This window comes from Scardinius erythrophthalmus, assembly GCF_964197995.2.
Source record: "Scardinius erythrophthalmus genome assembly, chromosome: 1".
Classification (NCBI taxonomy): domain Eukaryota; kingdom Metazoa; phylum Chordata; class Actinopteri; order Cypriniformes; family Leuciscidae; genus Scardinius; species Scardinius erythrophthalmus.
Genome location: NC_138221.1, coordinates 49,928,153 through 49,941,185, shown reverse-complemented (window position 1 = coordinate 49,941,185; position 13,033 = coordinate 49,928,153). Strand labels below are relative to the sequence as shown.

General features: G+C 38.7%; 1 protein-coding gene across 1 annotated transcript in view; it reads left to right on the top strand.

Moving 5' to 3' along the window:
* The window catches only part of LOC308700176 (inactive phospholipase C-like protein 2), a 68,630-nt gene that overhangs the window by 44,384 nt on the left and 11,213 nt on the right, over positions 1-13,033 (top strand). The window contains exons 2-3 of the mRNA XM_081381618.1: positions 1,248-3,737; positions 10,468-10,671. Coding sequence (XP_081237744.1) covers positions 1,248-3,737; positions 10,468-10,671 — 2,694 coding nt within the window. The remainder of the gene's footprint in view (positions 1-1,247; positions 3,738-10,467; positions 10,672-13,033) is intronic.

Here is a 13,033-nt window from a genome sequence, read left to right as displayed (position 1 = left end):
TTTGACTTGGAAAGACTCCAGTCCAGAGTACGAGTTCATATTTAGACCAAGTAATCAGATCTATTTTGATGTTTTCTTTGGCAGTTAACATATTCATATCTCTGATCTTCTGTGTATGCATGCTCTTTTTGCTTGTTTGAGATTGGTAGTGTCTGGATGTGTTATAGACACATTAAAGATGTGTGTGTGTATATATGTATATGTACTCTATATTTCTTTCTTAAAATGTGTTTTAAAGCATGAATGTATGTGTAGGTGTACTGTTTTCTTAAAAAAAGGGCAGCCAATGGTTGTTATCAGAGGTTATATGTTAAAAGCTTTATTTAAGTGTCTTTTCAGCCATTGACTGCTCTTTCCTGTCTGTTTTATATTGATTGCTGTGTGATAGATTACATTGACCTGTGTGGTAAACTTTGTGGGGTACCCTGGGGTACTTTGGATTTCTAGCCTAGGTGGGTTTAGATGGCATTTTATGTTAGTTTCCTTATATTTCATCCAGGCCATAGCTTTCCTTTTTTACTTTGATACGTCTGCCCTAATGTATATATTTGTAAATTTGTCAACATTTTATTGCCTGTTGTCATTGATTTGCAACTGACTTCCACCTTAGGGCTCACTACAGTCTATATCTGTCTATATCTTTCCTGGAAAAGGTAACATGTGTGATTGCTCTATGCAAGGGTTGTCACAATCTTGAAAATTCAGTAAAGTTGATTCCAGTGAAATTTTCTGATATTCATTATCAACATATCAATAGCACAGCGATATTCAGAACTCAACTAATGTGACATTATGTGATAGGGATAAATGACTTGCTTGTTTAATTTAATTAGTGGAATTAAAATAAATATGAATAAATTCAATTACAACAATGACATGTATTTCCCAGTTAAGTAAACTTTGCATCCTGTTCAATTCAATTAATTATTCAATTATTCAGCCAGTAAAAAATGACATATAAAAGGAGCAGTGATTAGTTTTATTTTTTTAGTCAATTGTTGATTAGCCTATGTATTGGTATATAGGGAGAGATTTATTTTGAGTAATCATTTATTGAAATTTTGTTTTTCATTATGATGTTATTGTAAAATAATTCTTGCTCTTTTGACCTTTGTTCCCAGCATTGTAAATCATTAGCATGTTCTGTAGGCTTTGATAATGGGAAAAAAAAAACATACATGGATGTTTCCTTTTTAGATTGTCTATGTCAGCTATAATCAGCAGTTTTCTTTGTGCTCTTTCTGCAGGATGTTTCAAAGCAGAGGCAGGCAAGGAAGAAGACTGTCTCGTTCAGCTCTATGCCAAGTGACCGCAAGATGAACAGCACAGCTGCCTGCATGGCCTTCATGATGGAAGGCTGTGAGATGAAGAAAGTTCGCTCCAATTCTCGCATGTACAATCGTTACTTCCTATTGGACCCTGACATGCGCTGGCTCCGCTGGGAGCCATCGAAGAAAGACTCGGAGAAAGCCAAGCTTGAGATCAAGAGCATCAAAGAAGTTCGATTGGGAAAGAAAACACCCGTCCTACGCAGCAACGGCCTTTCAGATCAGTTCCCAGATGAGTGTGCATTCTCAATTATATATGGAGACAACTACGAGTCCCTGGATCTGGTCGCAAGCACGGCAGAAGTGGTTAGCACCTGGGTGATGGGACTACGGTACCTGGTCTCATATGGGCGGCACATGGTGGGCGTAGTCGAACCCAATCAACCTAGTGTAAGAACATCCTGGATTGGGTCAGTGTTTGAGCTAGCTGATCCAGAAAGGCAAGGACACATTGACTTATTCCGGGCCACCCAAATCATCAAGGGTCTCAATCCTGGCATGAGGGAGTCTCGCATTGAACTGAAATTCAAAGAGCTACAAAAAGCCAAGGACTGCTATGGTGAAGGCATTGATTTAGATACGTTTGTAGAAGCCTACTGTGAACTGTGTACACGCCCTGAGATCTTTTTCTTGCTGGTGCAGTTCTCCAGCAACAAAGAGTACCTGGACTCCAAAGACTTGATGCTCTTTGTGGAGGTGGAGCAGGGAGTGGAGGGAGTCACAGAGGAAATGTGTCGGGAGATTGTGCACAAGTACGAACCCTCCGCTGAAGGACGTAACAATGGCTACTTGTCCATAGATGGCTTCACACACTACCTCCTGTCATCCGAGTGCCACATTTTTGACCCGCAGCACAAGCATGTTTGTCAGGATATGACGCAGCCCCTTTCACACTACTACATCAACTCTTCCCACAACGCCTCACTTTTGGAAGATCACTATTGGGGCTCATCGGACCTCAGCAGCTACGTTAGGGCGCTACGCATGGGTTGTCGAAGCATAGAGGTTGTAGTCTGGGATGGCCCTGACTGTGAGCCCGTAGTCTATGTTGGTAGCTCTGTTGCATCCCAGCTGGCCTTCTGTAAAGTTCTAGATGTCATTAACCAATATGCTTTCGAGAGTTCAGAGTATCCACTAATCCTCTGTCTTGTCACTCACTGCAGTGTTCCCCAACAGAGGGCCCTGGCTCAACACTTAAAGAAGATTCTTGGAGACAAACTGCACATTGAACCTCCTAATATGGAGGACCATTACTTGCCCTCCCCTGAGAAACTCAAGGGAAAGATACTCATCAAAGGGAAGCGCCTGCCTACAGACTCTCAAGACTCTGAAGGGGAAGTCACGGATGAAGAAGAAGGCTTTGAGATGTCCAGGAGAATGATGGGTGGTGACGATAAGGATCAGCTCAACGGAATTGGCTGCAAACGACTACGACTCTGCAAAGAACTTTCTGACCTAGTCACCCTCTGCAAGTCTGTACAGTTCCGTGACTTTGAGATGTCGAAACGGGAACAGAGGTATTGGGAGATTTGCTCCTTTAATGAGGTTGACGCCAACCACTTTGCCAACGAGTTTCCTGAGGACTTTGTCTCTTACAATAAGCGTTTTCTGTCACGGGTGTACCCAACACCCATGCGCATTGATGCTAGCAACATGAATCCACAGGACTTCTGGAAGTGTGGTTGCCAAATTGTGGCAATGAATTACCAGACTCCAGGTTTGATGATGGATTTGAACCTTGGCTGGTTTAGGCAAAATGGCAACTGTGGTTATGTCCTGCGTCCAGCAATAATGCGCGAGGAGGTGTCATATTTTAGTGCAAATGCTCGTGACTCGCTTCCTGGAGTCTCAGCCCAACTCCTTCACATCAAGGTAATCAGCGGCCAAAACCTACCAAAGCCTCGAGGCTCTGCTGCTAAAGGTGATGTGGTAGAGCCATACATCTATGTGGAGATCCATGGAATTCCTGCAGACTGCACAGAACAACGCACAAAAACTGTCTCGCAAAATGGTGACAATCCGATTTTTGATGAAAGCTTCGAGTTCCAGATCAACCTTCCCGAATTGGCTGCTTTGCGTTTTGTTGTCCTTGATGATGACTACATTGGTGATGAATTTATTGGCCAGTACACCATTCCTTTTGAGTGCCTGCTTCCTGGCTACCGGCACGTACCACTGCAGTCACTTACAGGGGAGTTTTTGCCTAACACCACGTTGTTTGTTCACGTTGCCATTACAAACCGGCGAGGTGGGGGTAAGGCCCATAAGAGGGGTCTCTCTGTGAGAAAGGGCCGCAAAGCAAGAGAATACACCTCTACTAAGACCACAGGGATCAAAGTAGTAGATGAGCTCTTCAGGGCATCGACCCAGCCACTACGGGAAGCAACAGATCTACGAGAAAACGTACAGGTAGGGTCTTTTCAGGCTCAATGTTTTTAAGATTTGGTTGTTGAGTCCGTTTGCTCTAAATCTTGAGTCTTTTGAGAAATTAATGTTCTGACAGCAAGCACCGATATTTATATACAAGTATTAATGATTTTTGTATCAGGACTCAGAAGTAATCAATAATAGTAGTGACTGTGGAGATTGTAGATTCACTCAATCCAAATGATAAATGTTGTGTCAAAGCACAAAATATATTTGGTATGAAAAGTAAAAAATTTGCTTGCAATGCCATTTGAATGTGTTACAATGAAAAAATAAATAATTTCTCCCCTGTGGAATGGCATCAGCTGCCACTTTTAGTCTTGAAATCTGCCTTATTCAAGGAAGGTAAAGGAATGTAACAAGGATTATGACAACATGGTATTGAAAACATGCTCTTAAAATTACATGTGAAGTCAGGGACATTTAGAAAGTGAGAGAGTTAATGATGCAAGAAAGATCCAGAGTGGAAGCATTTGTTGTTGAGCTCATTAGTAATGCCCTTAAAACTGGATACCTGGTTTTCGTTTCTAAAGATGTTTTCACATCTTTCACAAAATGTGTTTTTACAGATGAGAGAACTCAGTGAGACTACAGATGTTTCTCAAATGCTAGAATGTTAATCATGCGTTGTCACTGAATACTATCGGAAGAGTAAAATTGCAGGGTTATAAAGGCAATACATCATTCTAGTACATGTCATGAAAGATTGGGTGCAAGCTGCAAATAATATTGATTTCAAACGACTCTTGCTCAGCAGAATTAACATGCTGTCCTCTAGCGCATGGTCCTAATTTAAGAAGACTAAAACCTCAAAGGACATCCCATTAGATGATTAGAGACAGAAAACATATGGCCAGGTTTAGCTGACCTTCTGCTGTGGATCTCTCCCCTTGTTTTTACATTTTTGCACGTATGTGTGTAATTGTGTTATTTAATTTGCCTGAATGCCTTTTGTGCTGTTCCTATATCACAGATCTGTGTTTTTGCATATTCATATTTTCTTGCATTGTCCATTTCTCTGGTGTTCACAAGATGACTTAGGCCTAGGTTTTATAGTAAAATATGTTTCTAGTCATTTACTTTGTGTAATTAAAGCTTACATTTACATTTATTCATTTGGCAGAAACTTTTATCCACAGTGCAGTTAATGTGTCCATAATATCAGTTCTTGCATTCCCTGCAAACTGACCTCATGACTTTGGCATTGCTAGCGCCATGATCTGCTGTATGAGTTGCAGCCGATATTGCATTGTGTATTTTTACATTTAGATTACCTTTGCCATAATGTTATGCTCATTTAAAGTGAATCTTTTAAAAAACTAATAATTTAACAATGTAACACTGATAAGTATAATCTTTAGAAGATTTAAAAATTCATATAATTTTTTTGTATTTTACATTATAATGCCTAGTTCACTTGAAGCATTTAAAACAATAGATTTTTTTTTAATAATTGTAACTTTTTGGTATTTGCGAAAGATTGACCCTAAGGGCAGCATATAAAAAGAAAACAAGTTCGGGCCCAGAATGGACCCCTGTGGAACCCCACTAAACAGCAAAAAAGTATTTTAAAGGTCTATTTGAATTTAAAACTTACCATTATCTAACTCTGCTATTACAATTGTATTTTAAAAAATGTATGTGTGTGTGTATATATACACACAGAAAATAGATATTTTACATGTATTTAATTTAGCTAATTAAATGATTTCCATTTGTTTGTTTAATTCAAAATTAAAGAAAGCCAGAATTTATCCTCATAAAAGTCACTGTGCAATTCAAACAGTGCATCCGTTTCCTATTAGCCAGTTTCTCCACTGATTACTGATTGGAGAAATTGATGCATGTCCACTAGAGTAGAGAAGAAGGGGGAGGGTGCAGGAAAACACTCCTTTCATGCTCAAGTGTGCAAACAGTTAAAGGAAACACACTGAACAACGCCAGTCACTCACTGCAGAATGTGTGTAGGGTTTTAATGCTGCTATTAAGAATTCATGTGTTGTGTAACACTTTATTTAGTCCTGCTGTATCTTGGAATAAAATCAGGGAAGATGAGTGCAGAGCATCAGTATCGAGCGCCAAGTGATCCTGTTCTTGGCAGGATGTTATTCTGCTCAATCACTTATAAAGTTTCAACATCAAGCTGTCTGCTGCTGCTTCCTCTTTCTCCATGTTTCTCTCATACAGTTAAACAGCATGGTCTTCATGGTCTCCATGGTGTCATAGCAATCCCACAGGAAGCGTTGTTTGTGTATGATCTGTCACTTCTGTGAACCGCTCTCTCACACTAATGAAACAGCAACTTCAGCACACACAGACTCACATAGACCAATGTGGATATGCAGATAATTAGATTATGCTTCTCTGGCATGGATACTTTTACGTTTTCATTTTTGAAAGCACATCTTGAACTATTTTAGTCTTAGAAAGCCATTTGTAATTATGGCTCGGTCAATCATGACAAAGTAATCTTTCAGTGCAGACAAAAAATCCCTAGTCAGACTTATATTGCAACCATATTGAAGTCTGATCTAAATCTAAATCTGCTGTGCTTTAAATATGGACATATTGGCGTGCACATCGCTCAGTGTTTACTATGCACACTGTCATGAGTCAGCACTTTTTACTAGCATAACATCCTGCCTAAAGTTAACGTGCCTATTCTAGACTGAGCTTTATAATTGTGTCTAAAGCACAGAGCCAATGAGTGCATGAATTAGTCTGCCGTATTTAATGGGTAAATATGAGTGTTTCATGGCCATGGAGCTACAGCTTTATGCCTCAACGACAACAATAAATCACAGCTGTCTTAGCATGAGAACTTTAAGAGCATCTGTAGAGTTTCGTGATAATGTACTTCTGCTTTAACTGGGAAAATGTTATTGCTTAAATGTTGCTATATAGCTCTAAACAGAAGTTGTTGTTTGTTTCATTGTAGCGTCAACTTAGAATTTTCTAAATTCTAAACCCATGTGATTTTCTTTCTTTTGTGAAATATCAGCTGATTCATTGAAAGGATCTGACTCGTTCATGAATCAGACATTGCTAATTCTCTCTTGAACATATCAAGGAGAGCTAAGAGCAGATGTTTGTTTTTTATGTTTTATGTTTATGTTGCTCCAGTCCCCCTTTTTTTATATTATTTTACCTGTCAAAAAAAGATTTCTTACCAATGTTTAAAAGCGGAATTAAACAGTATTATGAATAAATTTAATTATTTATTCAGTCGTTTATTTGTTTTTTCTCTTAATTTACAATAAGATATTTTATATTTAAATTGGACTTTCATGTTTTTCCCCAGCGCCCCCTTGTGGCCCCAGATCCCAATTTAAAACCCCCGTTCAAGATTTCTACTTTTGTGTTCCATTAGTCACCTGAGTTTGGGACAACATGGGGGAAAAGAAGATTATGAATTTACTTACATTCACCTTCAGTACATGTCAAATTTGCTCAATTTACATTCACAGTAGATATTTTAATGATTTTTGTCCTCTATTGGCTCACCTGCTAATTCATTATTCATGATTTTGCATGTTCTCGATGGCTCAATTTGTACCCAGATCTATAGTCACAATAGTCTTTTTTTACACTATATTTTTGATCCATTTTCACATTATAGCTCAGCTTGCATGACCCCCACTCTTCCTGACCCATGCAAACACAAACACGCTTGTTTTCACAAACACAGGACGAAGTGTCTGGAACACATTATCCGACTGTGTGCCGGAAGCGGCTCTTTCCCGCGCTCTCCTGGCCTGAGCCACGTTGTTTGTGTGTGAATAAAATGATGGAATTTTGATCATGCAGCAAAGAGTTCATTAAACTGAAAATAACAAAAATGAATGACTAAAGGGGGGGGGGGGGGGGGAGGGGGGAGGGGGGGTGGATAGAGCATTAGGCAGATAGAGCAGCACTTCTTGTGTATATGTGTGGGTGGGTGTGTGAGACCGCTGATAGCTCTCTTTATAAGAACAAATTGTCCAAATCTGTTCCTAGACACCTATGCTTAAACACGCGACTAATTTCCCTTACATGCAAGCATCAGTCTTAGTTATAAATATTTGTCATTTTGCGGCACAAGGTAGTAGGTACGTGGGTGTGTGTGTGAGCGTATTTAGGTATTCCTTTGGGGTCCTTGAGCGTATTTTGGTATTCCTGTGGGGTCCTTTGTTCTGAAACTTTCCCAAGAGAATAGCAAATCCTGTTGAAAGCGTCTTGCGGGGGTCGGCTCCAAAGGGAAGACAGATTAATAAATGTGCTAAATATAAATTCACGTGTGTGAAAGACTATGTGACTACATGTGTCTGGATTAGAAATGGTTGTCGGCCTGACAATTGCTGTCATGAGACCAAAAGAGTATAAAAGGGTGAGTTCTCCCCCAAAATGAAACGTCTGTCATCATTTACTCACCATCGTGTTGTTTCAAACCTGACTTGGACTTTTCTGTGGAACAAAAACAAAGATATTTTGAAGAACCGTTTTTGTCCATACATTGGGGTCCAATGTTTTTTTAACCTCAACAGATTTCAAAATATCTTCTTATGTATCGAATTGCGACTTTTCTGATAAGAATTGCAATTGCCATTTAAAATGCATTTTTTAAAGCTTAGTTGAAGTAGTTGTTGAACTACAATATTGCTATTTCACTGAAATAAAAAGTTTTACGTAAAATAATATAACAATAATGACAATAACTGTCAAATTACAATACTAATATTTATGGTTATATAGCAAATATAATAGTTTATTCATTTTAAAAATGTTAAACCATCTAGCTTTTATTTTCTATATCATATATTATATTATACTTTTTTATTTCTCTTTTTTTGATGGCAGCTGGTTTAAGTGCTTCTCATTTTAAGTTTGGGAATATGGTTGCCGTATGTTGCTTTCCCAAATGCAACCCAATAGCGAATAGTGTGGAGCAGAATTTACTGAAACCGCACTGAGACTTTGAAAACACCAGATCATGCTCGTGTGTAAAAGGACGCAGTGCCACACTTCACTCTGAGACACAAAGCGCATATATTTAAATTAATATCAGCCTTTGAGATCAGACAATCGCACTAAGCCATATCGCGATTTTGGTTTTAATCCGATTAATTGTGAAGCCCTAGTGTGTCAAGTCTCTGTGTGTGTCAGGAGGCCAGGAAAACAGCATTATTATGATCGGTGTCAAAAGCTTACAAGCAGCTGTCCACCCTCTCACTCGTGAATCAGAACACTTGCTTACTAGGGTAACTTGCGCCAAAATGCAACCTAGGGTCTTTTCGTTAATCTACCCGAGGCAAACTTTCGTTTAAAAGCATAATTAGAATGGAAACGGCACTTTTAAGTTTTACCATATTTTTGTTTTCGGTCGAATTGCCTTTTGAATGGGAGTGCTTGGGGCACTTCTTTGACAGCATCAAAAATCACTATTTTTAAAACACTAAGAAGGCTCGACACAACATGAAACTTTGCTCGAAGTATCACCAGGGGCTCTACACATGAACTCCAGCATTGAGAACATTGTTTGTGTACACAGAGTTTACTAAAAAGAAAGATTTTGAATAACTCACTGTGGCTGTGTCCGCCGGCATTTGACAGTCAAAAATAGTCTGAATGTGAATGAATTTGACTGAATGAATTCTGACTCTGAATTTTTCAAATACAAGGCCAATATTGATTTCCACTAACAACAAAACAACAAATTATCCGTGAATTTATATGGAACTAAGCTTTAGGAGCTTTCCATCTTTACTCTCCTCCCTGTTACATTGCATTCGGAGATCGACTATTTTTGACTGTCAAATGCCGGCGGACACAGCTACAGTGAGTTGTTCAAAATCTTTCTTTTTAGTAAACTCTGTGTACACAAACAATGTTCTCAATGCCCGAGTTCATGTGTAGAGCCCCTGGTGATACTTCGAGCAAAGTTTCATGTTGTGTCGAGCCTTCTTAGTGTTTTAAAAATAGTGATTTTTGATGCTGTCAAAGAAGTGCCCCAAGCACTCCCATTCAAAAGGCAATTCGACCGAAAACGAAAATACGGTCAAACTTAAAAGTTGAGTTTCCATTCTAATTATGCTTTTAAACGAAAGTTTGCCTCGGGTAGATTAACAAAAAGACCCTAGGTTGCATTTTGGCGAGAGTTACCCTTTAATACACACAGCATCACTTTAAACAACACAAAATCCAAGTGCTCTGAGATCTTAATGTCATGGGAACTTAAACCATGCTGCTCTTCTCTCAAAGGCCTTCTGTGTTTACAGAACTCTCATAGAAACATATTTTTTCTCTGATGGGTATGATATCATCCCTAATAATTTCCTGAACTAAGGCAACATTGTTGGCTACAGCAGTTCTTTGGCTCTCAGATATTTATTTCTTCAGCATTAGTTACTAGAAGGCAAAGCTATGTCCTTTCTGCATCTCTCCGGGACTCGATGAGCTGACTGCGCTTTCATTACGATCTAGTGCGTGACTTTGATCTGGCCTCCAACTTGACAGTGCTGTGTCTTCTTGTGCACATTCAACAATTACTTAGTAAAAACAGAGAAGGAAGTTTAATCCATTTTACCTCCATGGTCGGAGGGATATGTATTTTAACAGATTCACACTGTGTGCTGTTGCTGTGGGTAATCGCACATTTATCTAGATTGTGAAACTGAACTGCACTTTTCATGTAGGTCACTAAAGCTAATGTCTTCTCTGCTGTCTTTTTCTCCAGAATGCCGTGGTGTCGTTTAAGGAGCTCTGCGGTCTGACTCCTGCAGCTAACATGAAACAGTGTATCCTGACTGTGTCCTCCTGGCTCTTGAACAGTGAGCGAGCGCTACGGGTAATGGTAAATCTCAGCGAGGCCTACCCCACCATGGAAGCCCATGGCCCCATTCCAGAGCTACTGCGTAAAGTGCTCACTGCTTATGACACGGTAGGGTGAAATTCAACAACGTGCTAGCACACGTGAACCAAAATATGTGAGGATGAAACATGAGGGTAATGCATGATAGTTCAGCTCAAATATTACATTCATTTGTTTAGTAGTTGTAGTGCAAAAATGAACAAAAAACAAGCATTATATTTTTTTTATAGAAACAAACGTATATTGAATAACAATATGGCTGAATTAACGAATGCTGCTCCAGCAAATCTTGTAGTATATATCATGTTAATAAACCTGTTTCATCAATTGTCATAAATCCGGAATCTGTAGTTTCTATACTGTATGTCAAGTCACCTTTATTTATATATAATAGCGCTTTATGCCATACAGATTGTTTCAAAGCAGCTTTACAGTGATAACAGGAAAATGATTCAATAATGCAAACAGAGGTCATTTCGGCTGTACAAGCAGCTCTAAAAGAAAATCCTGTCATTGTTCAGCTGAAGTCAGTTCAGTGTTGATTTAAAAACAGTTACATCTAAAACAGTTCTGCAGAAAACAAACAGTGGTGTTATCATCCAGCTCAGTTCAGTTCTCATTTAACAGCATCAGTGCAGGCAGATCAATAATATTGTTGAATATTAAGTGTCCCCAACTAAGCAAGCCAGAGGCAACAGTTGCAAGGAACACAAACTCCATCAGGTGACAGATCTGAGAAAAAAGCGTATTTAAAAGCCAGGCTCAGTCGGGGGGCCAGTTCTCTTCTGGCCAATGAACCCACACTGTGTGATTATGATTCAGAAATGACATTGTGGATTGGTAGCATTCAAATGTTGTATCCAGTGCCTTTTGCTTAAAGATCGGATTCATCATGCCAGTATGGAGATGAAGCTGCCTGGTCATAGATCTGTGCAGAGGACTTATCTGGTTCTAATGGTCTTTGCTGGGATCTGTTCCGATGGCTGTCATATCGACGAGGCCTTTACAGGGGATTTTTTAGTAGACACTGTCTCTGCTGACATGCAGGGCTGCGTTGTGGTCGTGTCTAGGAGGTTCAGGTCCACCATCTGATCTGGATATGGACCGGATACGGCTAACTATGGTAGCCTCTGGATAAACAGAGAGACTAATACTAGCGTATATGCCATTCTTTTTACGATGTACATAGGGTGTTATGGGGAGTATTCCCGATTGACATAATGCAGCCTAACAATAACGGATGTAAATTATAGAAAGGTGATAATGTGTTATGTGTATGCCAGGTTAAAGAGTTTTTATTCTAGATTTAAACTGACAGAGTGTGTCTGCTTCCCGTACAAGACTAGGAAGACTATTCCAGAGTTTAGGTGCTGAATAGGAAAAGGATCTACCACCAGCAGTCGATTTTGATATTCTTGGTATTATCAACTGGCTAGAATTTTGAGATCGCAATAGACGTGAAGGACTGTAATGCGTTAAGAGCTCGCTCAAGTACTGGGGAGCTAAACCATTTAGTGCTTTCTAAGTAATTAGCGAGATTTTAAAATGTATGCAATGTTTTATTGGGAGCAAATGGAGTGTTGACAGAACTGTGCTACTTTTGTCATACTTCCTGCTTTTAGTAAGAACTCTTGCTGCTGCGTTTTGGACCAGCTGGAGTTTGTTTATTAAAATACAATAATCTAGCCTTGAGGTCATGAACCCATGTATATTTATAGCATCTCAATATAATGTTATAAATAATGAATTTATTTTTGTAAATCTAAAAATACAGTTGCAAATATGAATGTATAATCAGTAATACTGATTATATAGCTATAAATATAAATATACTGTACGTACTTCCAAATCAGATTATACATGTAATGTCATAAATCCTGAATAAACTGTTGTAAATCTGAATATATTTTCATAAATCCTACATATATAGTTGTATATACTTGCAAATCTTAATATACTGTCATATACCCTGAATATAGTTGTAAATATGTGTTAATAATCCTATGTACTGAATATATACAGTAGTTGACAATCTGAATATTATATCATAACTCCACAATACATAGTGAATATATAAACATATATCCTGAATATTTTATCTAAATAAATCCAAATATGTATTTAGTTAAACATAAGTCCCTGTGTATATTAACTGGAGCTGCGTTTATGAATTCAGTCATAGCCTACAGCAGAATAACTGCAACATTCTGCTCTTTCTGGCTTGTTCCTTTATAACGGGAATTTAACAGATTAAATTCTGCAAAGATGTGAAAGTGTTTGATTGTATTACGCATCCTTTCTGCTCTATCACACCCTGCTGTGTATTTTCTCTTTCATGACACAATTCCATTTTGATATGAGCAGACATCCTTATATATAATGTATGCAGGAATGTGGTGTGTGTGAGGTCCCCATGAGGAAACAAGCTTAT